The sequence below is a fragment of the Emys orbicularis genome, chromosome 8 (genome assembly GCF_028017835.1).
Source record: "Emys orbicularis isolate rEmyOrb1 chromosome 8, rEmyOrb1.hap1, whole genome shotgun sequence".
Classification (NCBI taxonomy): Eukaryota; Metazoa; Chordata; order Testudines; family Emydidae; genus Emys; species Emys orbicularis.
Window position 1 is genome coordinate 10,545,987 of NC_088690.1, and position 27,921 is coordinate 10,573,907.

Genomic DNA, 27,921 nt, shown 5'->3' on the forward strand with positions numbered 1-27,921 from the left:
TTGTTGGGACTGCTTTAATCTTGTCTTGCACAAGGGGGTCGATGCCTGGAATAGCACAGCTGGAGAACTGTGCCCCAGTTGCTGAGACAGGAGCAGCACACACCCTCTCGCCAAGGGGTGCTAGAGAAGGATAGCCTACTGTAAAATGTCACTGAGTGCATTCATTGAAAGGTCCTTCAAAAAGAGTACAATAAGCAATGCTCCAGCTGAATAAGCAATGCTCTAAATTCTATGAATATATAAGAGGGAGCCATCTTTCATGCTGTCCAAAGTGGATGTGGTACTGGCAACCCACATCAAAGACACTTATTCTTGAAGAAGGGTCTTCTTTCTCGAAGATGTCACAGATTGCAAAGTAGGGACTACCCTCAGAAGAAAGTACAAAGCTAGTTCAGTAACGTTCCAAGCCTCCTCAGCATCTACCTAATTCTTCAGGGCAGTCATTGTATGGACAGAGGAACTGAGATGACTGTCAGTTTTCTTGTCTTTGGGGAATAGTTGAATTGACAAAATATCCATGTCCATTTCCTTCATAGCAATGCACTGATAGATGCCATCAGAGAGCTTGCTCGGTGATGAAAGCCAACACAGTATCTGGGAAGAACCTGTAACCTATGTATTTGGTCTGGAGATTCCGAGGCTATGCAGTACCTAGCTTCATTTAAAACTAGCAGGTAGTGTTTGAAGAGTTGGAGAAAGGTAGTGGCAGACACCAAAAAAAGAAGCCAAACAACATGCCCTTCAGATTCCAAAAGGGATTTCTGGCATAGTTAGGCACTACTGTAATAAAAATTACTATTAGAACAAGAGGCTCCTTATGTCAGGGCTAGTTGAAAAGGTTCTCAGGAGAGACTTCAGATCTTCATGAGCAAAAGCTAAGGAGGATACAATAGAGGAGAGAAAGCATTCTTTGATTTGGCTGGTAAAAAAAAAACCTAGATTCATTTTGGACTTCACTGGTGAGAGGGGAGCTAAGTACAAGATGAGTATTCCAGTTGAAGTGAGAAGGATCGAAACAAATTAAACATAAATCATGAGGTAAACACTATTGAGTTGTATCTTGTGAGTTCTGGAGATAGCTCTATGTGCCTCTCCAGCAAATAGTGAAATAAGAAAAGTCCATTCTAGGAAATCGGACATCAGATTGCTGGGTGCCACCTTGCCACAGAGAATATCAACAGAAAGTGCTCATGGATCACCGGGGACACTTCATGGACATCAGTGTTGGCTGATCAGGGAAGGTGCATTCTGCTTGCATCTTTAAGAAAACAGGACTGTTCAGAAAGCTGCAAGCAGGGACTTTCTTTCCCGGCCAGCAGATTACCAGTGGTGATGCTGAAATGCCAATCATGATTCTGGGTAACCCAGCCTACCACTTCATCCCCTAGTTCATGAAGCTGTACAGCAGCCTCCTCGACAGCACCAAGAAAAGATTCAACTACTGGCTCAGCAGATGCGGAATGACAGTTGAATGTGCTTTTGGTAGATTGAAGGTGCGCTGGTGTTGTTCACTCACAAGATTGGATCTCTGTTGAAAAAAATATCCTAATAGCTATACCTGCTTGCTGTGTTCTGAATAAGATCTGTTAAGCAAAGAGGGAAAAGTTGCTGCAGGGGTGAGGGTAGAGGTGGAGCATCTGTCTGTGGAGTTAGAATAGCCAGACTCAAGGGCTATCAGAAGAGCTCAGTGTGTATCTATATGGCTCCAGGAGGCATTGAAAGAGCACTTTAACAGTGAGAAACAGTAATGTGGTGTATAGTGCTCTATCTGACCCTGCTGTTTTGGGGCGTGTTAAGAATTGTGTGGTGCTTGGTATATGTCTATGAATATAACACTGTCATTGATCCTAAGAGTTGTGTCACAGAGAACAATAACAAGTGGGTGCTTTCAGTACTGCTAGGCGTTCTGCAGCATATGTTGGGAATTAATAAAGAGAATTTTACTGAGTAACAAAAACACTTAAAAAATTCTGGGCAAGTTAAAAGCAAATACATTAAAACCTTAATAAATTTATGGAACAGAGCTTAAAGAAGGAAAAAGAACATTCATGTCCATTTTAGCTACACCATTTTCCACAGGCAGCGTTGTTTTAGCTGATATCTCACTCCTGAGGGTGACAAAGGCACAAGAGAGCACAGCTGCTGCTAGTGGTCTGGAGGTGCCTTGGCCCGTATGCTGCTAGCCTGTTTACTACAGTGGTGCCTACTGAAGTTAGTGCCGACTGGCGTGGGAAAGTGTCCTGATGCAGAGGAAGAAGTTAGGCTGCCAACTCTAGAAACCTTTGGAAGAGGATTGCAGAGTATCTCCATGAAAGTTTCAAGTTTGGGGTGCCATTATTGTAATGGAAAAGAAATTTACACAGACCTGAGTTTCCTTTCCCTGCATCAGGCTCACCTGTGCTCAAGTCCTGTGACTAACTGGACTACAGTGGAGTCTCAAACAGATCCTGGCTTGCTACATAGTTGGACCCTCCCTCTTCCCGTCCTCCCCCACTGGTCACATGTATCACCTCTTCCTCATTATTGCTGTTCACGGCAGGGGCCTGTGACTTGAGCCCTTTGAAGGCGCCACATATGCGGTGGTCTGTGAGGTGATGATGGGGTCTCCTCCAAGTATGGCATGTAGCTCTTTGTAAAGTGGCAGGTCTGTGGCTTGGTACTGGATTGACTGTTGGCCTCCCTGAGCTTCTGATATGCCTGTTGCAGTTCCTTTGCTTTCACGCTGCACTGCAGCTGATCCTTGTTGTACCCCTTCTCTTCCATCCCTTGTGCAACCTGCTTGTAGGTGTCCACATTTCTCTGGCTGGTCTGTAGCTATGCTTGCACTGCCTCTTCTCTCCACAGGCTTAGGAGATCCACTGTTTCCTGTCTACTCCAGGCCAGAGCACATCTGGAGCAGAGCTGGCATGGTTAGCTGGGCAGTTGTGTATGACAATGGGGAGCTGCTGGGTATGCTTCCAAGCTGGACAATCAGGAAAAGGCATTTCAAAAATTCACAGGATTTTCAAGTGTGAGGGCTTTCAGTCTCCGTGTTCCCTGGGCCCTGGAGTTCACAATTGTGACCAGCACAGTCAATGTCAGGCATTGTAGGACGACTGTGATTGCTGGAAGACTGTGTTTTATGGTCTACATAGGTAATATAGTGTCTACACTCATGTTGTGCCAACATCAGTGTGTTGACCATGGCTCATTGCCGCTCAGGGAGATGGTGTTACTGCGCTGCCATAATGGGGGGTTTACATCATTGGGAGACAAATTTAAGTGTAGACACATGCACAACTAGGTCGATGCAAGGTGGCTTATGTTGACCTAACTTCATAGTGTAGAACAGGCCAGTGTGATAACTTTTTTCCTCCCACCCTCAGCCCCAAGGTCGTTCACTTAGAGGAGAGAGCTGGGCTTATGAATGATGTATGCTGGGACCGAATTAAGTATAGATTCGGAACAAAGTTGTGCAGGAAATTAAGACTCCCACTCATGGCCTGTTGTCCCAGGTATAAGGGCAAGAAACTAACATAATATATCATTGCTAGAGGAATCACCAGTTGTATGGTAAAAACCTATTATAGGAGACTGACACTTCTTCTATAGCTAAGATTAAAACCAAGTTTCTGTTTAAAGCTTGATTCTTCTAAGTGCTCCAAATTGCACACTTTTACTTGGATTGTCTTGAAATTTGGTGTGTCACAGAGTAGCATTAGTGATCCAAATTTAGGGTTATTCGAACAAGGGGTTCCTGAGATACACCCCTCTGAAAACAGATTTTCTTTAAATTGACATTTTTTGCATTGCTTTTTTGCATACACCTGGTGATCAAACCATGGCTCTGATTCTGGCACAACTTTGTCACATGCTTGAGGGTTGCCTTTCAGACAGTGCATAGTGCCCATTAGCCCTTTTGGAGAGCAAAATTTGCGACGTTATTAGCAAAAGTTTGCTTCTCCACTTAGGGTCATGCCTAAGGCCTGGTGTACGCTAGGAATTTACACTGGTATAACTATGACTCTCAGGGGTGTGAAAATTCCACTCGCCTGAGAGACTTGGTTATACCAATCCAACCCATCAGTGTAGAAAGCTCTAGGTCCTCCCTTAGAATTTTTCCATTGACCTAGATTACAGCCTGTTAGAGAGGTGGATTACTTACGCCAATGGGAGAACCCTTCCTGTCAGCATAGGTATTGGTCTGCACTGAAGTGCTACAGCCGCTCAGTTGTGCTGCTGTAATGTTTTAAGTGTAGAAAAGCTCTAAGACTCAAGCACCAAATATTATCCTGAGCAGGTGGAGAGAGAGAGGCGAGTTCAAATCCAACCCTGGTCAAAAATTTGAAATAAAAAAGGCCATTTGCTACAATTTGCCTTTGTCACAGTTTTTCTATTTTGGGGATCTGAGTACAGCAAAAAAATCAGAAGGCACTGAAGCTTTTCGAAACGAAGAAAAAAAAACTCTACACCTGCAAATCCTTGCTGGGAGAAGAGGGGGAATTAGGAAGCAGAACAGTGGGGAGGGGGGATAGGGTGAGAGGGGTTTGGAACAGCAGTGAGGGGAGAGGGGTTAAGGAGATGGGGATAATGGGGATGGGTGGAAGTGGAGGATTAGAGGATTTAGGGGACTATGGTGGGGTGAAGGAGTGGAGGTTAGAAAGAGTGGGGGGGGGAAGGTAGTGTGAGACACTGGGAAGGGGGACATGTAGGCAAGTGGCAGAGGGACTGGGGGAGAATAGGGGCAGGAGTCCTGTCAGTCTCACATTCTCCCCTTCCATGTGTGAACAAGGATCTGGGAGGGACCTCTGCCCAGCTGTGGGGGCTGAGCCCCCTCATGTGAGCTGTGGCATGGGGAGCTCTCCCCATCTACAGGGATCAGGAAATAGAGTTGAGGTCCAGGCCCATTCATCCTTAACTCATTGTCTTTGAGCAATGTCCCATTACATCCATAAAACATACTCATGTTCTACCTTTGCACTGTACTGAACAGGAGCTACCTGCACCCTCCCCTACACTCACTCAGCCTACTCCACAGAACGAATATCACACCTTTTTCTCCTTTATGCATACAGTGCCATCTAACACTATACAGTACACTTCTACCTTGATATAACGCTGTCCTTGGGAGCCAAAAAATCTTACCGCGTTATATTGAACTTGCTTTGATCCGCCGGAGTGCACAGCCCTGCCGCCCTGGAGCACTGCTTTGCCGCGTTATATCCGAATTCGTGTTATATCGGGGTAGAGGTGTACTTTCATTTATGTATCACTAAGCTTAACAGACCGTTCTCATATCCTACCTAACTGCTGACAGTCCTCATAGCAAGAAGATCCCTGTGCCCCACTAGTGATACAGCCTACAGAACATCAGTGTTCCCTCTAAGCTGCACACCTGTGTGGCTGCACAAGGGGCCATCAAGGGCCACACACTTGATTAGTACTGGTGCGTACATGGGCATAGCCACAAGTGTGCCTGGATGTTTAGGTAAATGGCAGTGAGGGGAGATGGGTGGACAATGGGGGGTGGAGGGCAATGGGGTGAGGTGGGGGATGGTGATGCACAGGCAGTACTGGCTCCCCCTCCAGCCCCAGGAGGATCTTGCTGCCTCCCCTCCCCACCTGGACCCTGGGGAGAGAGTCCTCTCTCCCAGTCCTGGGGCTGGGAGTCGGAATCCTTGGAAGTCAAGAGACTTTGGATCTTTCCCCAGCTCTCCCATTGAGTTTCTGTGTGGCCTTGAAAAGTCACCTCACCCCACACTGTGCCTCAATTTCCCCATTTTCCAGATGGGAATAATGATATTGACCTTCCTCTGTAAAATACTTTGCGATTTATAAATGAAAAGCACTAAATATTGTTGGCTTTTAGATTTGTGTTTTAAAAGGAAATTATCAAAACTAGGAATAATGGAAATATTTTTGTGACTGTTTTTGTCTGATTTCCAGTGACAACAATTCCCTATTGTGGATTTAAACTTCCCCTAGCAGTGTTTGCAAAGCTTTTGTGGGCAGGATATGTGGTTTATCTAGGGTCCTGATCCTGAAAAGTATTACTCATGTAGCTGTTACTCATGTGAGTGGCTTCATGAAAAGAAGTGGCAGAACTTCATGTCAAGTGAAAGTTTGCCTGAGTGGACCATGTGTTTGTAAAGTGCTTTGTAAATTTACAGAGCTATGTGTTTCACTGTAATAACCCAGACATTGGAACATTGTATGTGTGCATGAGAATCTAAGGCTTGGTCTACACTAAACCCCCAAATCGAACTAAGGTACGCAACTTCAGCTACGTGAATAACGTAGCTGAAGTTCGAAGTACCTTAGTTCGAACTTACCTCGGTCCACACGCGGCAGGCAGGCTCCCCCGTCGACTCCGCGGTACTCCTCTCGTCTAGCTGGAGTACCGCAGTCGACAGCGAGCACTTCCTGGTTCGACTTATCGCGTCTTGCGATAAGTCGAACCCAGAACTTCGATTCCCAGCCGCCGAACTAGCGGCTGGGTGTAGACATACCCTAAGGTGATTTGACTGTGCTACTTTAATTGTCCAAGCTGATCCAATATAAAAATATAAACAACATGAAGGTTGAGTAGTCTATAGACTTTTAAAGTGCTTTGTATTGTTAATACAAGAGGATGGTAGTAAGGGGAATTTTGAGTATTTTTAAAAATGTTGAGCCTTAGTGTCCTGATTTTAAAAGAAACATTTACTTTGATTTCTAATATGATGGTATTATATTTTACAGTCAGGTGAGACCTTTACAGATGAAGCCCTGTCTGAACATTAAATATCTCAAGCATTTTGCGTAAGAGGAGAAGATTCTTCCTGTCCAAAATCCCCCTTCTCTTTCCAAACTACTCTCTGTGCTGTTGGCCTAGCTGGCTGCTGACTTTCCTCCCCAGAGGTGGCTGCATTTCAGTGGTGTATTTATATGTCTCGTTTGTGAAGCATGTACTGATCCTTATGGAAGGAGGCTGTAGGAATGAATAGATAGGTACTGCAGATGTCACCTGAAGACAGACCTTCCCTAAGACCCAGCTAGGTTGTAGCAGTAGGACGTTGTGAGCTCTTAGTGGGATAAGGGCTGCCATGAAAGTATGGAGTGATGGTGCACATCCGCATATTACCTCGATTTTGGTGCTGCACATAACAAAATTTATTCCGTGCATGGATGGAAAAAATTAGAGGGAACATTGCACAACACAGCACTGAATTGAGAGATACTGGATATCTCAGAGCACACACACGTACCTCTTTCCTTTGATCACACACACATAGGGATCAGGGAGAGGGACTCAAGGACACAGCCCCTCCAGATCGTCTCATATCACAATCACAGCTCAGCTGCTCCAATTAGTTCTTTCACCATTCAGTACAGATACCACTATGGCCTGTTCTACATTAGAAAATTAAGTTGGCTTAACTGTCGCTCAGGAGTGTGAAAATCCACATCCCTGAGAAGTGTAGTTAAGCTGATCTAACCCTTAGTGTAGACAACCGCTTCTCCTCCTTTGCTGTCCCAGTCCACCCTTGTTTGAGGACTCTTTCAGCAGAGCTAGCTCAGGTTGCAAAGCTGGATTCATTTCCCCCCCCCCGAGTGTAGAGACACTTTGAAAAAAAAAATGTATATAGTTTCCTTAATCGTAGGACTGGAAGGGACCTCGAGAGGTCTTCTAGTCCAGTCCCCTGCACTCAAGGCAGGACTAAGTATTATATCTAGACCATCCCTGACAGGTGATTGTCTAACCTGCTCTTAAAAACTTGACAGAGATTCCATAACCTCCCTAGGCAATTTATCCCAGTGCTTAACTACAGTTGCAGTTAGGAAGTTTTTCCTAATGTCCAGCCTAAACCTCCCTTGCTGCAATTTAAGCCCATTGCTTTTCGTCCTATCCTCAGAGGTTAACAAGAACAATTTTTCTCCCTCCTTGTAATAACCTTTTATGTACTTAAAAACTGTTACGTCTACCCTCAGTCTTCTCTTCTGCAAACTAAACTAACCCAATTTTTTCAATCTTTCCTCATAGGTCATATTTTCTAGACCTTTAATCATTTTTGTTCTCCTCTGGACTTTCTCCAGTTTGTCCACATATTTCCTGAAATGTGGCAGAGTTGACTTTTTTCTAATATTGTTATAGCTCTGCCTTTCGTTTGAAGTAGAAAAAATAAACACCTTCAAAGCTACAGTTTTTCTTTGTAAAGAAACTTATACTTATTTTAAAATAACTTTCCATTTTATTCCCATGCTGTCTCCCCCCAAGCTTTCTTTTCCATTAACTCTTAATTTTCTAGTATCAGAGGGGTAGCCGTGTTAGTCTGAATCTGTAAAAAGCAACAGAGGGTCCTGTGGCACCTTTAAGACTAACAGAAGTATTGGGAGCATAAGCTTTCGTGGGTAAGAACCTTGCATCTGAAGAAGTGAGGTTCTTACCCACGAAAGCTTATGCTCCCAATACTTCTGTTAGTCTTAAAGGTGCCACAGGACCCTCTGTTGCTCTTAATTTTCTAGTGCACAACTAACTTTAAACAAAATAGTTTAAAATCATCTGTACAATAGAACCTTAGAGTTACAAACACCGGAGTTGTGAACTGACCAGTCAACCACACATCTCATTTGGAACTGGAAGTATGCAGTCAGGCAACAGCAGAGTAAAAAAACCAAAACCAAACCAAATATAGTACAGTACTGTGTTAAATGTAAACTACTTAAAAATAAAAAGGGAAAGCAGCATTTTTCTTCGGCATAGGAAAGTTTCAAAGCTGTATTAAGTCAATGTATGATTGTAAACTTTTGAAAGAAGAGCCATAATGTTTTGTTCAGAGTTGCGAACAACCTCTATTCCCGAGGTGTTCATAACTCTGAAGTTATACTGTATTACGTTCTTGTGAAGTTCCTTTCCAACATCTTGTTGGAATATTTCCGTGATAGTTTAAACAATGTTTGAGAAAGTGGTACTAAAAACTCATATGCCCTTCAGCTTTCGTTCCATCCCACAAATATATACCCAGGTTGCATGTTTCCATATTGCTATAATAGAGGGGCTTGGCAGGATTTAATTTTAATCTGTAACGGTTGGTAAATGTTGATTTCAGATGACACACCTGAAATGCACATGTTTAGAATTATTAATAATATTTGAAATTATTAATATGGGAAACCTCCAAACATGAAGTTCACCATAAATTCCTTTATTAAATTCAAAGGCCTTATACAAGTGTTTTAAACATGCCTAAATAATGAGTAATTTACTACATCCAAACAGTAACAAAACATTTATAAGCATTTGATTGAGGTACTTACAAATGGGCTAAACTTAGGGGTGCTTAGACCCATGTTGGTTGTCTTCAGTGTGGTCAGGCAGGTATTGGCAATGAACCCTTTAAGACCGCGGTTCTCAGACTGTGGGTTGGGACCCCATTTTAATGGGGTTGCCAGGGCTGGCTTAGACTTGCTGGGGCCCAGGGCCAAAGACCAAGCCCAAGGGCTTCAGGGCTAGGGTTGCCTGGGGCTGAAGCCCTTGGGCTTCGGCTTTGGCCCCCAGCCTGGGGCAGTGGGGCTTTGGCTTGACACTCCTCCTCTCCCTCCCGTCCTGCCTCCCGGGTGGCAGGCCTCGGGGCGGGCTCAGGCTTCGGTCACCCCTCCTGGGGTCCTGTAGTATTTTTTGTTGACAGAAGGGGGTCGTGGTGCGATGAAGTTTGAGAACCCCTGTAAGAGTTTACTTTTTTATACCTTTCAACAAACAAGTGATGTCATTACCAAGTACTGACTTCAGCTAAAAAACAGTTTGAGACAATTCACCCTTATTTCCAATCTCCTTTCTTCCCAAGGCCTTTGCTCCCCTTCTTCTTTCTGTCCAACAGTTTTCTATTGCACATGGATTCATATGGACTTTTAACACTGGTGTTAGGGTCGGGAAGGGCCATGTTGGTTCATTTTAAGGCAGATTCTTTCATATTTAAAACAATCTGCAGTCACCCCTGCTGGTCAGAAGCCTTCTTTTTAAAAACTTCTCTTATTGCATTAGTTCTTTAAACCAGACATCCTCCCTACTTCATTCCTTCTGGCCTTATAATTTATTATTTTCAAGGTGTTCTTTCTACTTTCTAGTCAGGGCCTTTCTTTACAACACACACACATTTCCTTAACAAAACCTAAGCTAAGTCTAATTCTTTAATTTCATACATTCATAATTTCATGCTACACCATGGGGGGAAAAATCCGTTAACAGTTGCAATGCACCTGCAGGGATTGGATGTCACCAGCAGCACGGGGAGCTCTCTGCAGCCCTGCTATCATGGGAGTGAGGGAGCAGGGCTGTGACAGCGGACCTGTAGATGGCTCCCTGTATGGCTGCTGGGCCGGTGACACCCAATGCCTGGAAGCACAAGGTATGGGGGAGGCTGGATCATTCTGGCCTGGCAGAGCAGAGAGCCCCAGCCAAGGCTTAATGGAGGAGGATGAGCCCCAGGCTGTGGGGGAAGCCACTCCTCTGCTGAACAGTTTCTGATGGCTCCCACACTCCTGGCTGGTGAGTGAGTGGGGCGGGTAACACCCAATCCCTGCAGGCACTAGTTGTGAAGAAGGTTGCAGTTCTGGCAGGGCAGAGCAGAAGACACCTGATCAGGACCGCGAGAAGTAGTCGTCATCCCCAGCTGCGGAGGAGGCCACCCTGCTGCTGAATGTCTAAGCAGGTCTGCCTATTTGTGTGTAATTTTAAATAATTTTTCTACTTTCCCAAATAACTTAAAACTATACTTGAAAAGGTAAAAAATGCAACATGACTTTTTGCATCTCTTGGAGTCTGTTTTTAGGTACATCACATGGTCAATTCTTTTTCATAGGTTGTATGGCCAGAAGGGAAGAGGGTGATCATCTACTCTGCACACTCTTCATAACACAGGCCATAGGACTTTCCTGAATTAATTTCTAGTGCAGGGGTTCTCAAACTTCATTGCACCATGACCCTCTTCTGACAACAAAAATTACTATACAACCCCAGGAGGGTCATATAGAAATCTGAGCCCGTCCAGGCCTCGCCGCATTGAGTGTGTGTGTGTGTGTGTGTGTGTGTGTGTGTGTGGGGCAAAGCCAAAGAGCTTCAGCCCCGGGTGGGGGATCTGTAACCTGAGCCCTGGCATCCAGGGCTGAAGCCCTTGGGCTTTGGCTTCAGCCCCGGGCGATGGGCTCCAGCCCTGAACCCCAGTAAATCTAACGCCAGTCCTAGCGACCCCTTTAAAATGGGGTTGTGACCCACAGTTCGAGAACCGTTGAACTAGCGCGTATCTTTTAGAAAGAAATCCAATCTTAATTTAAAAATTTCCAGTGATGGAGAATCCACCACAGCACTTGGTAAATTGTTCCAATGGCTAATTACCATTACTTTAAATTTGTACCAGATTTCCAGTTTGAATTTGTCTAGCATCAACTTCCAGACACCAAATCTTGTGTTTTGGGGCAGGCGTAATGAGAAGCTCCGATTTTTACTTCATTGGTTTCAAAGCAATTTTGGAGATCAAAAGTTACTAGAGAATTAAGGAAAAGGACCCCATGTGTGATGTATAAAAGTTCTAGGTTTCTTCTTTTTCAAGCATATTACTAGAAACTTGTGTGTATGTTGATATATGGAAAAGGACTACACAGAGTATCAGTACAGTGAATATTAGAACAGTTTAATTTATTTCAATTCACCCTGTGAATGTTAGGAAACATAACTGAAAGTTTACGAGGAATAATAATTTTTTTAATGGAAGATTTCCACCTCTTTAAAACTAATTTATATATTGCAGTCCTATCATTTCCGCCATCTCCCCTTCTATATCTGGCAAATACTGTATGTTGCTTTCTTAAACTGAATTTAAATTACAATATAATCAGTACTGGTTATTTGGGGGATGGGGAACGTATACACTTATTTTAACATCTTGCTCAACTGATATAAGGGTTTTAACTGAAAATCTGAATCAGCATATTTCTAAAGATCTAAAACATCTTGTTGAGCTCCTTTTTTATTAAAAGACTTCCATAATCTGAAAATGTATGTAAATGGAGAAACAAAACCAGCATCTTAAAAAATCACATTGATAATGGTTGTAAATTCAGGTGACAAAAAATCTTTTTATATAGCATCTTGCAACCTCTGGTAATTGTACTGAACTTTTTTGAAACATTCCATTGATTTTCATTTACTTATTTCTTTTGAAGCCTTATTTACACATAGAGAGAGGGAGAGACTTTCCTCTCCCCAGTTTATCCTCTGATAGCCAAATCAAGAAGCATTAAAATAATCCTGTCACTCAAGTCTGTCTTGTTTGTGTACTGTGTCCTGCAAATATGGCCTGTCAACAACCAAATCTGAACCATTGAATTGTACTTCTAGTATCTTGTATAATAATCTTGCTGTGCAAATTGCTGACCTTGACTTTATAACTTTCTAAACATCTTTCGCTCTTCCTTTAAAACAATCCCATCTAAATTTGCCGTATTTCATGAACAAAGCAGTAGGTTTGTTTGCCAGATTATCAGACTGCATCTTAATTGCCCTTGAATAGACAAACCAAAAGCAGGTTAGTGAAATACTGCAGCTGTGTATGCATCTGTTGATCTCTCCAAACCAACTCCTAATTATGCTGAGAAATAAAACCCTTTCTCTTTGCCAGCTAGATTCTATACTTGGTTTTATTATTTTTCCCCTGCTGGTGGTGAGTTGGTTTTTCTTATAAAATTATTTTTGTGAATTTTACTGTATATTTAAACATTTTAAGAAATATTACATAACATACAAAAATAAATCATATATAAATCAGATTTTTTTTTTAGCACTAAGAGCCTGGAACTTGGAAATGGCCTTTTATCCTAAAATCAGCACTGTAAATACCATGCCATTCACATATTAATATTTTGGTTTGTGACTGCAGTAAAAATTAGCAATTTTATGCAATATAAAGACTGTTTGCACAGTATTCTGTGCTGTGATGTTAATGATACATAGTGCAGCGTCTTCACCAGAAATCTTCTGTAGTTCAAGTAGGTTAGATATATAAAGTTTGTATCTGAGAGTGGTAGACCATTTGCAGCAGTTATGGTGTCACTGTCTGCTAGACAGTGTTCTCTTCCTTTAGCTATGGAGCACAATACTGTAAAAGCTGTGTTATCTGGCACTTTACCAATTGGAAAGCTCTAGAAACCGGCATTTCGGGGTGCTGGATCCAGGCAGCACTCCACTTGGGCGGCTCCCCGTAAGTGGCGACATGTCCCTGCTGCTCCTAGATGGAGGAACAGCCATGGGGGCTCCGTGCGCTACCCCCACCCTGCCCCCAACGCTGGTTCCACAGCTCCCATTGGCCAGGGACTGCGGCCAATGGGAGCTCCGGGCGCGGCGCAGCAGGGACATGTCACCGCTTGCAGATAGCCTCCTGAGGTGAGCACTGCCCAGATCCAGCACCCTGAAACTCCTCCTGTGCCCCAAACCCCAGCCCTGAGCTCCCTCCTGCACCCAATTTCCCTCCCTCCGTTGGTAAGTATAACTCATAGTTAACCAGAATTTTTGACTAACCGACTCCCCCTATTCCCCCAGCATGCCGGATAACAAAGTTTTTACTACACTGATTTTTATGTAATTGTAGCTGTATATCGGATCATTATCACAAGTAAATCCCTCACCAAGAATTACTTGGTTTACTTAGTTTAGATCCTCTGTATACCTTGTTGTTACATCAGGGTGTTATGAGGATTTGGGGTTTTTTATTGGATCAATGATCAGTAAGTGTTTCCCCCATTTTTAGCCCTTGCTTCAAAATGCTGGTGTTTGAACTTGGCCAGTATGGATTGTCTGGCTGCTGAATGCACTCATCTTACAAGCTGTACCATTTGGGTAGATCCTTGTGGGAACAGTGTGCAGGATCAGGGCCTCATTTTGTAGCTCAGTTCAAGACTTGGCAGGCAGATAAAAAATGATCCCTTGTAAAATCAGTATTTTAATTTTTTGTATTAGCATGAAAAAGTGTGTTCGTGCACCATAACATATAATCAGTTTTGCAGATTCTAATATAAATGAGTCATTTTTACATTGCATATAATAGTATCCCCATCCTCTCTAAGGACACCAACAAAGTTTTTTATATGCTAGACCAATCTTCTACAAAAAGAAAAGGAACCAACCTGTGTTGACAAAACTAACAATGTGGGAGAGAATTACATACAAATGTAGAATTTAGCTTTGGACATAAAATCCAAAAATATATTATAAATGCTTTTTTTGAGTGGCCTTGGTAAATTCAGACACTTGGGAATGTACCAATGTTCCATGCTGTGCTGTTGAAGCATTCCCAAGAGTCTGAATGTGAAGAGGTCAACTAAAAACCAACCAACCAACCAAAGCCCCCCTCTGGTTACAGGTGAGTAAGCTTTATTTATGTTACACTATATACCCATTAGTAGTGCCCTACCAAATTCATCGTCCATTTTGGTCAATTTCATGGTCATAGGATTTTAAAAATCGTAAATTTCATGATTTCAGATATTTAAATCTGAAATTTCATAGTGGTGTAACTCTAGGCGTCTTGACCCAAAAGGGGACTGTTGGGGGAGGGTCACAAGGTTATTGTAGGGGGGTTGCAGTATTGCCGTTCTTGCTTCTGTGCTGCTTCTGGTGGCGGTGCTGCCTTCAGAGCTGGGCGGCCAGAGAATGGCAGCTGCTGGCCGGGAGCCCAGCTCTGAAGGCAGCATCACTGCCAGCAGCAGTGCAGAAGTAAGGATGGCATATTATGATATTACCACCCTGACTTCTGCGTTGCTGTCTTCAAAGCTGGGCCCTCGGCCAGCAGCCGCTACTCTCCAGTCACCCAGCTCTGAAGGCAGCTGAAATGTATGGTATTGCCACCCTTACTTCTGCACTGCTGCTGGCAGGGTACTGCCTTCAGAGCTGGTCACCTGGCTAGCAGCTGCCACTCTCTGGCCACCCAGTTCTGAATGCAGCACAGAAGTAAGGGTGGCAATACCACAACCCTCCTACAATAGCCTTGCGACCCTCCCACAACCTCCTTTTGGGTCAGGACCCGCAGGTTGAAAAACGCTGATCTCCCCTGTGAAATCTGTATAGTACAGGGTAAAAGTACACAAAAAACAGATTTCACAGTCCATGATGCATTTTTCATGGCCGTGAATTTGGTAGGACCCTATTAGTTAGAATTCAAAACTTGCAGATTATGTTACTGTTGTAACACTTGTCTGTCCTTCTGCCCCTTCCCTATCTCATTTTGTCACGTGTCTTGATATACATTGTAAAGTTCTTCAGGTCATGAATGCTTTCTTATTGATCTATAAACTGTCCCTTGCATTGATGATACTCTATAAATAATAGTTTGGGAGAGGCTTAATTTTCTACATTGGGTATGGTCAGGAATAACACCCTTCAGCCTCATTCACTACTAAAAAAAAGAAACCCATGCTGTATAAACCTGCCACGTGCACAAAAAGGAGTACTCAACTTCACAAATCCATTTTCCTTTCCCATTAAAGATGTGGTGTTCCAGTCTGGAACACAGTTATTTTAACACAGACAGTTTCAGTTTAAGAAGGAAAAATATTAAATACAAACCCTATGTTAATTCAGCTTTATAGCGGAGAATTTAAAAGCACAAGTCAGAAAAATAAAAATCTTTACGTGTATGTATTGAGATTAGAACTTTTATATACCATAATAGTTATACAAATTACTACACATTCTGAAGGAGCTAATAACTGGACTTCCATCTATTTAAATTTCCCAGCTGCCCTACTGAAGTTCAAATCCTTTACAGGAGGGACCCTTTCTAATAGTGAGAGGTTAGTTCAGTATTCATGTTTGTTCATTCTTTGGCCACTCGTCTATGAATCAAGCTGGCTTTTGGTTGATGAAAATACTTCTTCAGCTGTTACAAGGGCAGTGATCCAACAGCTGCGCTGGTTGACTGGCATAGTCAGTGTAATGGTATTTGGTGGTAGTCATTTGGCACTGAAATAGGAAAATTATTTCCTTTATACTTTTCTTTCAAATGAAATTGAAATGTCTACATGAAAAATAACTAATTTTAATAATCCTAATTAAATGTAGTAGTATGGGTTTATGGTAACTATACATGCACCAATGAAGACTACTGGCAATCTGTGGATGTCACAATGTTGTGCACCAGTTGTAATACAACAGGAGACCATCTTGTGGTTAAAATGTTCTGACATGTATCCAAGTACATGCAACATGATGTACAGAAATAAGCCAGCCTTTATTAACTACTAATCAGTTATGAATAAATATAATTAGTCAAGTAAATGGCTCAAAAACACTATTATAGATTTGATTTCTCTCTTTTTTTTTTATTTTATTTTTTTATGTAGGGTGTGGATTCAGGATTTGTTCCCAGTGTTCAGGATTTTGATAAGAAACTTACAGAGGCTGATGCTTATTTGCAGATCTTGATAGACCAATTGAAGGTATGTTGAACTAACACTTGTGTACCTAAAGAGATAGTGGATACTGTTAGGTGCTCTTTGGGTCTCCTCTGGAACTTGTCTTAGGCCCTGTTCTATGGGCAGCTGTGGTGGGGAATCACCCATATTTCAGAACTACAATCCAGTGTCAGAGAAGACATTCTTTGACACAGTAAAAGCAGAAGAGATGGAATGCATTAGTTAAGGCAGATGTGACCATATGAGAAGCCTGTCAAACGCTTAAGTACTTTTTATTTCTGGGGTTTGCCAATGACAAAGTTTTATCCTTTTCTTCTCTTTGCTCTCTGGGTCTACCATAGTGTGTGTGTGTGTGTGTGTGTGTGTGTACACACACACACACACACACACTTTTTTTTTTAAAGAGAAGATTACAAAAAGTAACAGTGAAAATTCAGACTAAAAACTATGTTGAATTTGAGAACAGAATTCTGTGTGGAGTTGAATGGAGATCTTGGAATCATGTATCACTCAAGTAAAATTGAGTTTGAAAATTAGAATAACTTTAAATGTATGCCTTCTTTCAAAATGGGTTTTCTGTCAAATATTGAGAATCTGCTTTCTGTTATATTCAGTGAGTTAACTTTGGAGAATTGGCAGAGATGGTTTAAATAAATGAGTTTAAATTTGTAGTGGAATCCTTAAAATGATCATCCTGCCCTTGATATTTAATTTTTTTTCCCCTGAAGAAGAGTCCCGCCTGTGCTGTTGTTCCTGCACATAGTGCTTAACTGGGATTGCTGATAGCTGAGGAAATTTTGCTGCTGTATTTGTGTGAATCTGATATTTGACCATGGGTAAATTGCTCTGTAGGAGCAGCTAAAATGGAATACTTTTCTGCTCTGCTTATGTGTTTTGGGGTTAGGTGGGGGAGATGAGGAATGACAAGCTCATATATCCCACCACACTATTGGAAACAGCAAAAGATTATCCTTTGGCAGTTTCTGCCTACAACATTTTCCCCTGACCCAGCAGATTAAGACTGCTACAGTTATGTTCTGCTTCTCTTGCTGATATTATTGGGCAAGCACTGTGTGTGGGAGCATCAGCACAAATTTGGTCTTGTCGGTGGGAAAGGAGTACGTGCACTAAGATGGAGTTGAGTGAGAGAGACATGCAGAATAAAGAGCTTGGCCCACGGCCTAATGATTTAGGATACAGCTGAGCTTTGTCCCTTGCTCTCGTGTCAGCAGGGGTGAGGAAACCGTCCCAGGCAGCACTCCTCTCTGGAGGAAAGGATATGCCTCACTGTGCTCTTCAGCAGTCACCTGAGACTGACTGAAGAAAAGATTGACAAATAGTGAAGAGAAAGGACAGTAGAAAGAAGGGACAGGGAGAGACTTGCAGAAACTAAGGCATGGGGGTTTTGCAGAATGAGGTATCAGCATTCAAGGAAGGGGAAGTATGGCACCAGAGAAGAGGAAAGGATAGGAGAAGTGACTTGCTGAGTTTTAGAGAGGAGATGGCATTTGAGGTTTTCTTGTTCCATTGCAATATCTTATTAAATTTGGTAGCTGAAAGTAACTTAGAAAACTAAAGCACTAAAATTTTTCAGACCCTCTCCCCTGCTTCTCCAGTCATCTTTTTTGGAAGGAAAAAGTGTGTGTGTGTGTGTGTGTGTGTGTGTCTGAGAGAGAATCTTTAATGTATGGTACAAAAACAACAAGGAGTCTGGTGGCACCTTAAAGACTAACAGTTAGTCTTTAAGGTGCCACCAGACTCCTTGTTGTTTTTGTGGATACAGACTAACACGGCTACCCCCTGATACTTAATGTATGGTAGTGGTACACAACATGCAGTCTGAGAGCCAAACATAGATCAGTGGAGACATAAAATGCACCCTTTGTCCCTCTTAACCCTCTCTCTGCAGGGCAAGAACAAATCTGATCAACCTCTAGTTTTTATTGATGGTGAATTTAAATAAACAATTTTAACTCCTCTTTCAAGGGAGTTACAAATTCAAACTACTATTTTTTTTTTTTTACATTTAATTTGGACAAATTATGATTGTATGCAAATTAGGTGCAGCCCTTGGGCTTTTGGTAAGATGATAGGATGGCTCCCAATGTCAAAAGTTGGGCTCCTCAATAAAAACTGGCTGCCTTTACGTCACTTTAATTAGTAGGAGCAGATCGATGCTTAAGGATCAAAAATTGTGGGGTCATGCAAACGTCCCAGCTAATGAACAGGAAAGTTCAAAAACTAAAGCAGAATTGTCTGTCTGTAAGTGGAATCCTATTTGTGAAGTGTCATTGAGTCTTGAAATAGAACTCAGAGGTTTTTTCCTCCTTCGCATAAATCAAATTTGGGAGGTTTAATGGCCAAAATCCCTTTTTTTGGTCTAGCATGTCATCATAGATTCTAAGGCCAGAAGGGACCATTGTGATTTAGTTTGACCTTCTATATAACACAGACCATCAAACATCTCCAAAATTAATTTCTAGAGTGCATCTTTGGGGGGGGGGGGGGAAGTAGCATATCCATGGGTCACAGGTTTCAGAGGGGTAGCCGTGTTAGTCTCTATCAGTAAAAACAACGAGGAGTCCTTGTGGCACCTTAAAGACTAAGAAATTTATTTGGGCATAAGCTTTTGTGGGCTATAACCCACTTCATCAGATGCATGGAGTGGAAAATACAGTAAGCAGGTATAAATATACAGCACATGAAAAGATGGGAGTTGCCTTACCAAGTGGGGGCCAATTCAACTAGGGTGGATGTGGCCCATTCCTAACAGTTGACAAGAAGTGTTCAATATCAACAGAGGGAAAATTAGTTTCACAGATATCTATCTTGAATTGCTTACAACACCTACTTATTAAATGTGTCCTGCATTTTTGACTGCTTTCAAAATGTAATTTAGTGTATTTGTCTCAGCCAAGATGGTAATAAAATAACTTGTCAGTGAAGTTTGTCCAGTAATTTTACCTGTTCTCAGCTTAATCCTGTATTTCATTTTTCTTTTGTATTAGAGATAAAAGTAAATGGGAGCTGACTTGTTTGGAACGGTGGAAAGTTTGAAATCATTATATAATGTTTTGCAATGGGACAGATTCACAAGCACCAGCAATTATTAATACTAAATCTATATCAGGATAGGACTCAGAATGCTTGATCAGGATTGGGGACTCCATTGTGCTAGGTTCTGTAGAGACCTAGTGCTAAACAGGGTCCTTACTCCAAAGATCTATCAGTCTCAGATAAAATAAAAGAACAGATAAGCCTGTTTGCTGGAGGTGTTCTGAACAATGTCTCTGTTCTTAAATGGTAACTCACTCTTCCCATAAAACCTTACACCAGAGCAGCCTTCTTTGTCCAAAGAGTGCTGAATGGAACTCCCTATGTATCTCATCAACTCCACCTTTTTAATCAACTGCAGAACAATAACAGCATGGGAATCGAAAGACACAGCCTCAGGGTATGTCTTCACTAGCAGCGTTAAAGAGCTGGCCGTGGCAGTGCTTTAACGTAGCTGTGTAGTCGCGGCAACACTGGCACTTTACAGCGCTGAAACTTGCAGTGCTCAGGGGAATGTTTTTTCACACTCCTGAGCGAGAAAGTTGCAGCGCTGTAAAGTGCCAGTATAGACAAGCCCTCAGTAACTGAGCCTGAGTGTTGCAGCGAAGTGTGGAATGTCAATGACAATGTCACCGTGTCACAAATACTCTAAAAGAAATATGAACTAATTGTTGTTGTTGGGGGTCATATTGCTTGGGTTGTACAACTCTACCCTGATATAATGCGGTCCTATATAACGCGAATTCGGATATAACGCGGTAAAGCAGCGCTCTGAGGGACGGGGCTGCTTTACCTCGTTATATCCGAATTCCTGTTACAGCAAGCGGTTCTTCTGCGCCCGCCCGTTACTTGCTGCGGCCCTCCCTGGCCCCCCCCCCCAGCGCACCTCCGCTCTGCCTCCTCCAACAAGCATGCTGCAGCTCCGCTTCTCCTCCCTCCCAGACTTGCCGCGCCAATCGGCAAGCCTGGGAGGGAGGAGAAGCGGAGCTGCAGCGCGCTCCTGGAAGGAGGCGGAGGTGAGCTGGGGCAGGGGGGCCGCAGCAAGTAGGGGGGGGGGCGGAGGAACTGCTCCCCGCCCCAGCTCACCTCAGCGCCATCGCCGCCTCCTCCCACGAGCGCGCCGCTCGGCTCCGCTTCTCCCATTTCCCTCCCAAGCTTGCCGCGCCAAACAGCTGATTGGCACGGCAAGCCTGGGAGGGAGGGGGGAGAAGCGGAGCTGTGGCGCGCTCGTGGGAGGAGATGGAACGGAGGTGAGCTGGAGCGGGGGGACTCCGGGGAGGGCTGCAGCAAGTAACGGGGGGCGCAGAGGAACTGCTCCCCGCTCCAGCTCATCTCCGCCTCCCCCCCTGAGCGCGCCGCCGCTCCGCTTCTGGCGCTTCCATCTATGCCAGAGGCGTTCGAGGCAGCAAGGTAGCTATTGTCCCTCCTGGTATTGCCATCCCCCACCAGGCGTGAATGGGCACTAGAGACGAGAGCAGCGATGGCACTGAGGCCCCAGGTGCCATTGAAGGGAAAACTGGTGATGATGACACAGCACTGGTCGCCTCCCTCCCGGCACCGCTCTCCAGCACCAACCGGTACTGCTCCTCCATGGTCACCAAGGAGAGACTCCTCACAATCAGACTCTGAGGCAGAATCTTATACCTCCCACAGGAGGTAACACCGGTTCGACCGCTGATACCTGACAGCTGATAATGGGCCAAGGGTTCTCACCAATGGCCTGGCCAGCACAGTGGAAGATGCCAGGGCAATGGCCTTTCTGGAATCCCTGGGCCTTCCATCCGGTCCAAGGCCTCAGTCGAGGAGATCTTACTGTGTCGTGTCGGAATTTAGAACTCCCCCACCACCTCCCTTGGTACAGGAATCAGGACCCTGTACCAAGCCCAGCACCGAACTTCAGGATCTGGTACTGCAGGATTCTTCAGGTGCTGAAGGACAGGAACAGGACCCTATACCTGTGCTTACATCCTCCTCCTCCTCCTCTCCTGATGAGGTGGTAGTGGGGACTTCATTTGCGCCTGCTCAGGACGACTACAGTGCACACCAGGAGCTCCTCAGGAGAGGAGTCCAAACCTGAGGATCCAGGTGGAGGAAATCTTGGCGGCCTCCCATGCCTTGGTGGACATCTTGGCCTTTTCGGGGCCATTGCGAGTGGCTTTGCCTCTGAACGGTGCCATTCTGGAATCTGTTAAGGCCTTGTGGCAGACACCTTGCAACCCACTGGAAAGAGATTGGAGAAAAAGTATTTTGTTCCCCCGAAGGGGTTTGAATACTTTTACATCCATCTTTCTCCAGGATCGCTAGTGGTGTCAGCGGTGAACGAACGAGAGAGGCAGGGACAGCAAGGACCTACCCCCAAGGCCAAGGATGCCAAGGAGCTGGATCTCTTTGGCAGAAAGATCTACTCCAGGGTGGGGGCTCCAACCATGGCTTTGGCTGTGGTCATGAGGAGAAGCTCATGGCTGCAGGCCTTGGGCCTCCCATACGAAGTGCAGCAGACTATCCAAGACCTCCCTTTTGAGGGCATGTTTTTCTTTTCGGAGCAGACAGACTCTAAGCTCCACAGCTTAAAGGATTTGAGGACCACCTTAAGTCCCTAGGACTACACACCCCAGAGAAAGCACTTAAAACCCCAGCCATTGCCCCGTTTCTACCAGCCTCAGTCAAGGCCAGATTACAATAAGGAAGTGGGGTAGGAGCTATAAAAGGAGGCCTCCTGCCCAGTCCTTGTCGGCCCATGGGACTGGCCCTGCCAGACAATTGTCTGGGTCTAAGCAGGCCTTTTGAGGGTACACCCGAGGATGGCGTACCAGGACAGTGTCTGGATCCCACCCTTCCCAATTTTTTGTGGATTGGTTATTCCGCTATTATTGGGTGTGGGCCCATATCACCTCAGACCACTGAGTGCCACACACAGTAGGATTCGGATACGCCCTACAGTTCAGTTCTTCCCCCCCCTTTCCACCCTCCCTCCCTCCGTCCCTCATCAGGGACCCTTCTCATGAGCAACTTCTAATCCAGGAAGTGCGAATGCTTCTGCAAGTGGGAGCAGTAGAGGAGGTTCCTTTGGAGCTAAGGGCAGGGCGTTTTACTCCTGTTATTTCCTAATCCTGAAGGCCGACGGCAGTCTCAAACCCATCCTGGACCTGCAAAACCTCAGCAGTTCCATGAAGAAGCTGAAGTTCTGCATGGTCTCCTTGGCTTCCATTATCCCTTCTGTGGACATCCCTTCTGTGGATCCAGGAGACTGGTACACCACTCTCCTATTTCAGTCTTCCAAGGTCACAGAAGATTCTTCTAATTTGTTGTGAACCAGGTACGTTACCAATTCGCTGTACTTCCATTCAGCCTATCAGCAGCCCCTCAGGTTTTCACAAAGTGCATGGCAGTTGTCTTGGCTTTCCTAAGGAAACAAAACATTCAGGTACTGTATATCCTTACCTTGACGCCTGGCTGATCAGAGATCAGATCGTGGCCTACGTGGAGGCAGACATACAGCTAATACTGTCAACCTTCCAGAAATTAGGGCCTGTTGATAAACATGCAGAAATAAATGCTCTTCCCTGTCCAAAGGATAGAGTTCATTGAAGAGCCTTCCTTCATGTGCTGATATGGTGAAACACGCAAGATTGCGACTCGGACCTCTTTAGGCCTGGCTAGCATCAGTGTACCGACCAGGCCGGGACTGCTTGGACATGGTAGTCACACTTCCCCCTTCAGTGATCATCACCCTCCTATGGTGGCTGGATCCAGAGACTGTATGTGCAGGTGTCCCACTCTTGAAACCACAGCCATCAATGTCTCCAGTCACCGAGGATCTTGGATATTAGGGCCTTTATTTCAGAACCCCCATACACCGTCTTCTTCAAGAACAAGGTCCAGGTGCACTCTCATTCAGCCGCATTCGTGACAGAGGTTCCTGTGATGGGTTCGGTCACAGAGATCCCCTTGGGACTTTCACCTGATACGTTGAAATTACCTCTGAACCCATTTTCCTTGTCAGCTTGGGACTTCCAGACCCCTGTCTTGTTGAGCCAGACACACTAGCCTGCTGCAACACAGACCCAGGGTCTGGTCCACGCCCCCAAAGCTGCAGACTTGGGTAACCTGCTGAGCTGTTTTCAGTTATCTCCAGCACCCAAACACCCATTTCCCAATGGGATCCAAACCCCAAATAAATCTGTTTTACTCTGTATAAAGCTTATACAGGGTAAATTTAATAAATTGTCCACCCTCTATAACACTAATAGATATGCACAGCTGTTCGCCCCCCAGCTATTAATCACATACTCTGGGTTTATTAATAAAAAAAGTGATATTTATTAAATATAAAAAGTATAATTTAAGTGGTTTCAAGTAATAGAACAGAAAGATGATCCCTCACTCTCACAGATTTTGGGAGACAGACCTGTCCTCGCTTACAGACAACCCCCCAACCTGAAGCAAATACTCACCAGCAACCACACATCACTGAACAAAAACACTAACCCAGGAACCTATCCTTGTAACAAAGCCCGATGCCAACTCTGTCCACATATCTATTCAAGTGACATCATCATAGGACCTAATCACATCAGCCATACCATCAGGGGCTCGTTCACCTGCACATCTACCAATGTGATATATGCCATCATGTGCCAGCAATGCCCCTCTGCCATGTACATTGGCCAAACCGGACAGTCTCTACGCAAAAGAATTAATGGACACAAATCTGACATCAGGAATCATAACACTCTAAAACCAGTAGGAGAACTCTTTAATCTGTCTGGTCATTCAATGACAGACCTGCGGGTGGCAATTTTGCAACAGAAAAGCTTCAAAAACAGACTCCAATGAGAAACTGCTGAGCTGGAATTGATATGCAAACTAGATACAGTCAACTTAGGCTTGAATAGGGACTGGGAATGGCTGAGCCATTACAAACATTGAATCTATCTCCCCTTGTAAGTATTCTCACACTTCTTATCGAACTGTCTGTACTGGGCTATCTTGATCATCACTTCAAAAGTTTTTTTCTCTTACTTAATTGGCCTCTGAGTTGGTAAGATTACTCCCACCTTTTCATGGTGTGTGTGTGTGTGTGTGTGTGTGTGTGTGTGTGTGTGTGTGTGTGTGTGTGTGTGTGTGTGTGTGTGTGTGTCCTCAATATATGTTCCATTCTATGCATCCGAAGAAGTGGGCTGTAGCCCACGAAAGCTTATGCTCAGATAAATTTGTTAGTCTCTAAGGTGCCACAAGTACTCCTGTTCTTTAGACAGAACAAAGTAAGTCACCAAGCAAAATAAAGCAAAAACATGCAAGTCTTAGCCTAATACATTAAGAAATTGATTACAGATAATATCTCACCCTTAAAGATGTTCCAATAAGCTTCTTTCACAGACTAGACTCCTTCCTAGTTTGGACCCAATCCTTTCCCCGGTACAGTTCTTGTTCATTCCAGCAGACATCTCAGGTGGTAAGCAGGGGTTTTCTCATGACTGTAGCCACTTTTGTCCTGCTCCACCCCCTTTTACAGTTTTGGCACAAGGTAGGAATCTTTTGTGTCTCTGGGTCCCCACCCCTCCTTCTAAATGGAAAAGTACCAGATTTAAGATGGATTTCATTATCAGGTGACATGGTTACATGTCACTGTAAGACCCCTAGTCTCCATTCTTCCTGGGTTGGCCCACACGTACACAGGAAGGCTTGCAGGTAAATAAACCATTTACAACCAATTGTCCTAGTCAGTGGGAGCCATCAAGATTCTAAACCACCATTAATGGCCCACACTTTGCATAATTATTACCTCAGAATTATACTTCATATTTCTAGCTTCAGATACAAGAATGATACATGCATACAAATAGAAGGAATATATTCAGTGGTTTATAACCTTTGTTGTGATACCTTACAAGAGACCTTTTGCGTAAAGACAGGTTTCAGAGTAGCAGCTGTGTTAGTCTGTATCGGCAAAAAGAACAGGAGTACTTGTGGCACCTTAGAGACTAACAAATTTATTTGAGCATAAGCTTTCATGGGCTACAGCCCACTTCTTCGGATGCATAGAATGGAACAAGAACAGGAGTACTTGTGGCACCTTAGAGACTTAGGCCTTGGCTACACTGGCAATTCACAGCGCTGCACTTGCTGCGCTCAGGGGTGTGAAAAAACACCCCCCCTGAGCGCAGCGAGTGCAGCGCTGTAAACCGCCAGTGTAATCAGCGCCTGCAGCGCTGCGAGAGAGCTCTCGCAGCGCTGGCGGCGCGACTACACTCGCGCTTCACAGCGCTGCCGCGGCAGCGCTGTGAATCCGCGAGTGTAGCCAAGGCCTAACAAATTTATTTGAGCATAAGCTTTCGTGGCTACAGCCCACTTCTGAGGACATCTATCTCCCCATGTAAGTATTCTCACACTTCTTATCAAACTGTCTGTACTGGGCTATCTTGATTATCACTTGAAAAGTTTTTTCTCTTAGAGTTGGTAAGACAACTCCCACCTTTTCATGCTCTGTGTGTGTGTGTGTGTGTGTGTGTGTGTGTGTGTGTGTATATCTCCTCAATATATGTTCCATTCTATGCATCCGAAGAAGTGGGCTGTAGCCCACGAAAGCTTATGCTCAGATAAATTTGTTAGTCTCTAAGGTGCCACAAGTACTCCTGTTCTTTTTGCAGAAAGCATATTTCATTTGCATCATATTTACACTCATAAGCATATTTCCATAAAACATATGGAGTGCAGTGTCACAGTTCCCATCCACGGTATCTGTAGAGTGGCAACGTAGTCTTTGGTCCACACTTTTGCAACGCATTATGCCGTCACTCAGTGGGCCAGATTTGGCAGAGTGGTTCTACAGTCTGCTTGTCATTGAACTCCGAACCTTCCTCCTACGTCTGCTTGAGAGTCACCTACATTGGAATGGACATGAGCAAGCGCTCGAAGAAAAAAATTTTTTTTTCTCCTGTAACTGCTGTTCTTTGAGATGTGTTGCTTGTGTCCATTTCAAAAACCAACCCTCCGGCCCCTCTGCAGGAGTTAGCCAGCAAGAAGAAGCTGAGGGGGCAGCGGGATGGTAGGATTTTATATACTGGCACTATGAGGGCGCAACTCCAGAGGCACCAGAGCTGACGTGACAGATACCACTGAGGAAAACTTTACGCTGGTGGTGCGCACGGCATGCACACACCTATACTGGAATGAATATGAGCACCACCTCTCAAAGAACAACAGTTACGGAAGGTTAATAACTGTGTTTTGTTTGTAGTTTCAGCTTGTTTGACGTATGAAAAACCACACTTGCAGTATTTTCACAAATGTGTTTTCTTTTAGCTATTTGATGAGAAGCTTCAGCACTGCATAGATGATGAACAGAGAAAAGCAAGTACACTTTATCTTATATAGCTATTTAGGCCTTTCTTTTTGACATTTTTGATGATTTTATTTCCGTTTTCATTAATCTCATATAATTGTGAATCATGTTTTAAGTCTGATTTTAATCTACAGTTGATAAAATAAATTCTTGATCTGTCTTGTTTGTAACTTTTTACAGGAGTTACATATTGTGAATAATTGGGGGAATATAACTTTATATAATAGGATGAGATTTTTATAACATTGGGATATCACCTTTAAAGCTTTAAAACAAAGTTTCATTCTTTTAAGAAATGGTTCTAATACCTTTTTAGATGTGTGGACAACACAGCATAATTTTAAAACTCCCAAATCTCCTCCGGCACAACTGTCATTGACGTATTTGAAGAAATTTTGGTATAAAATAACCAAATTTTGGTTCATTCATCAATGTTTGAAAGTCATAGGTTGAACAAGCATAGTGGAAAAGCATATAAGGAGCACACTGTTTTTTGTTCGTTTTTTTTTTTTTTTTTTAAAGCAGTGCACATATTTGGAGCTCAGCCCTGCACATATTTGGAGCTCTCCATAGGCTGAGAGAAGACTTAGTCTGACTTGCCAGTCTTACATTTGATCACTCTGAGTATATCCTTTCTGGTTGTCTTCCACTTATTTCTCTTTCCCCTTTCTATTTCTACCCAACACCCAACAAAAGGATTTTTTGGTCAGGGAGGGTTGTGTAAATGTGCAGTCTATAACATATTCACATGCTTTGGGGCTGTATGCTCCAGAATGCAATGTGTCATCCAGAGAGTACAAAACTTGAAACTTTCAGCCAGGCTGTAGCTCACTTCAAAAGCTGATGTGTATATACTTGCTCCCGTCCAGTGTCATTTTTGGGAGCATGGCAGTAGGTCAAAATGTCTCAAATTGCTATTTTTAAGAAAGACAAATGTTTTATCAAAGACTTTTTCTTGGGAGAGGGGGAAGGGAAAGAATGTTACGAAACAAAAAAATTAGCTTGTGAGCTTTAATACCTGGAAATAGGGAATTAAAATTAAAGCTATTGCTCAATTATAATAACTGTTGCACTGTCACGGTAATGTTAAAATAGTTGGATTT

General features: G+C 43.8%; 1 protein-coding gene across 2 annotated transcripts in view; it reads left to right on the forward strand.

Annotated features, from left to right (window-relative positions):
• The window catches only part of OSBPL9 (oxysterol binding protein like 9), a 126,140-nt gene that overhangs the window by 56,860 nt on the left and 41,359 nt on the right, over positions 1 to 27,921 (forward strand). For both annotated transcript variants that reach the window (XM_065408795.1, XM_065408796.1), the window contains exons 5-6: positions 16,348 to 16,443; positions 26,779 to 26,826. In XM_065408795.1, the coding sequence (XP_065264867.1) occupies positions 16,348 to 16,443; positions 26,779 to 26,826 (144 nt within the window). The remainder of the gene's footprint in view (positions 1 to 16,347; positions 16,444 to 26,778; positions 26,827 to 27,921) is intronic.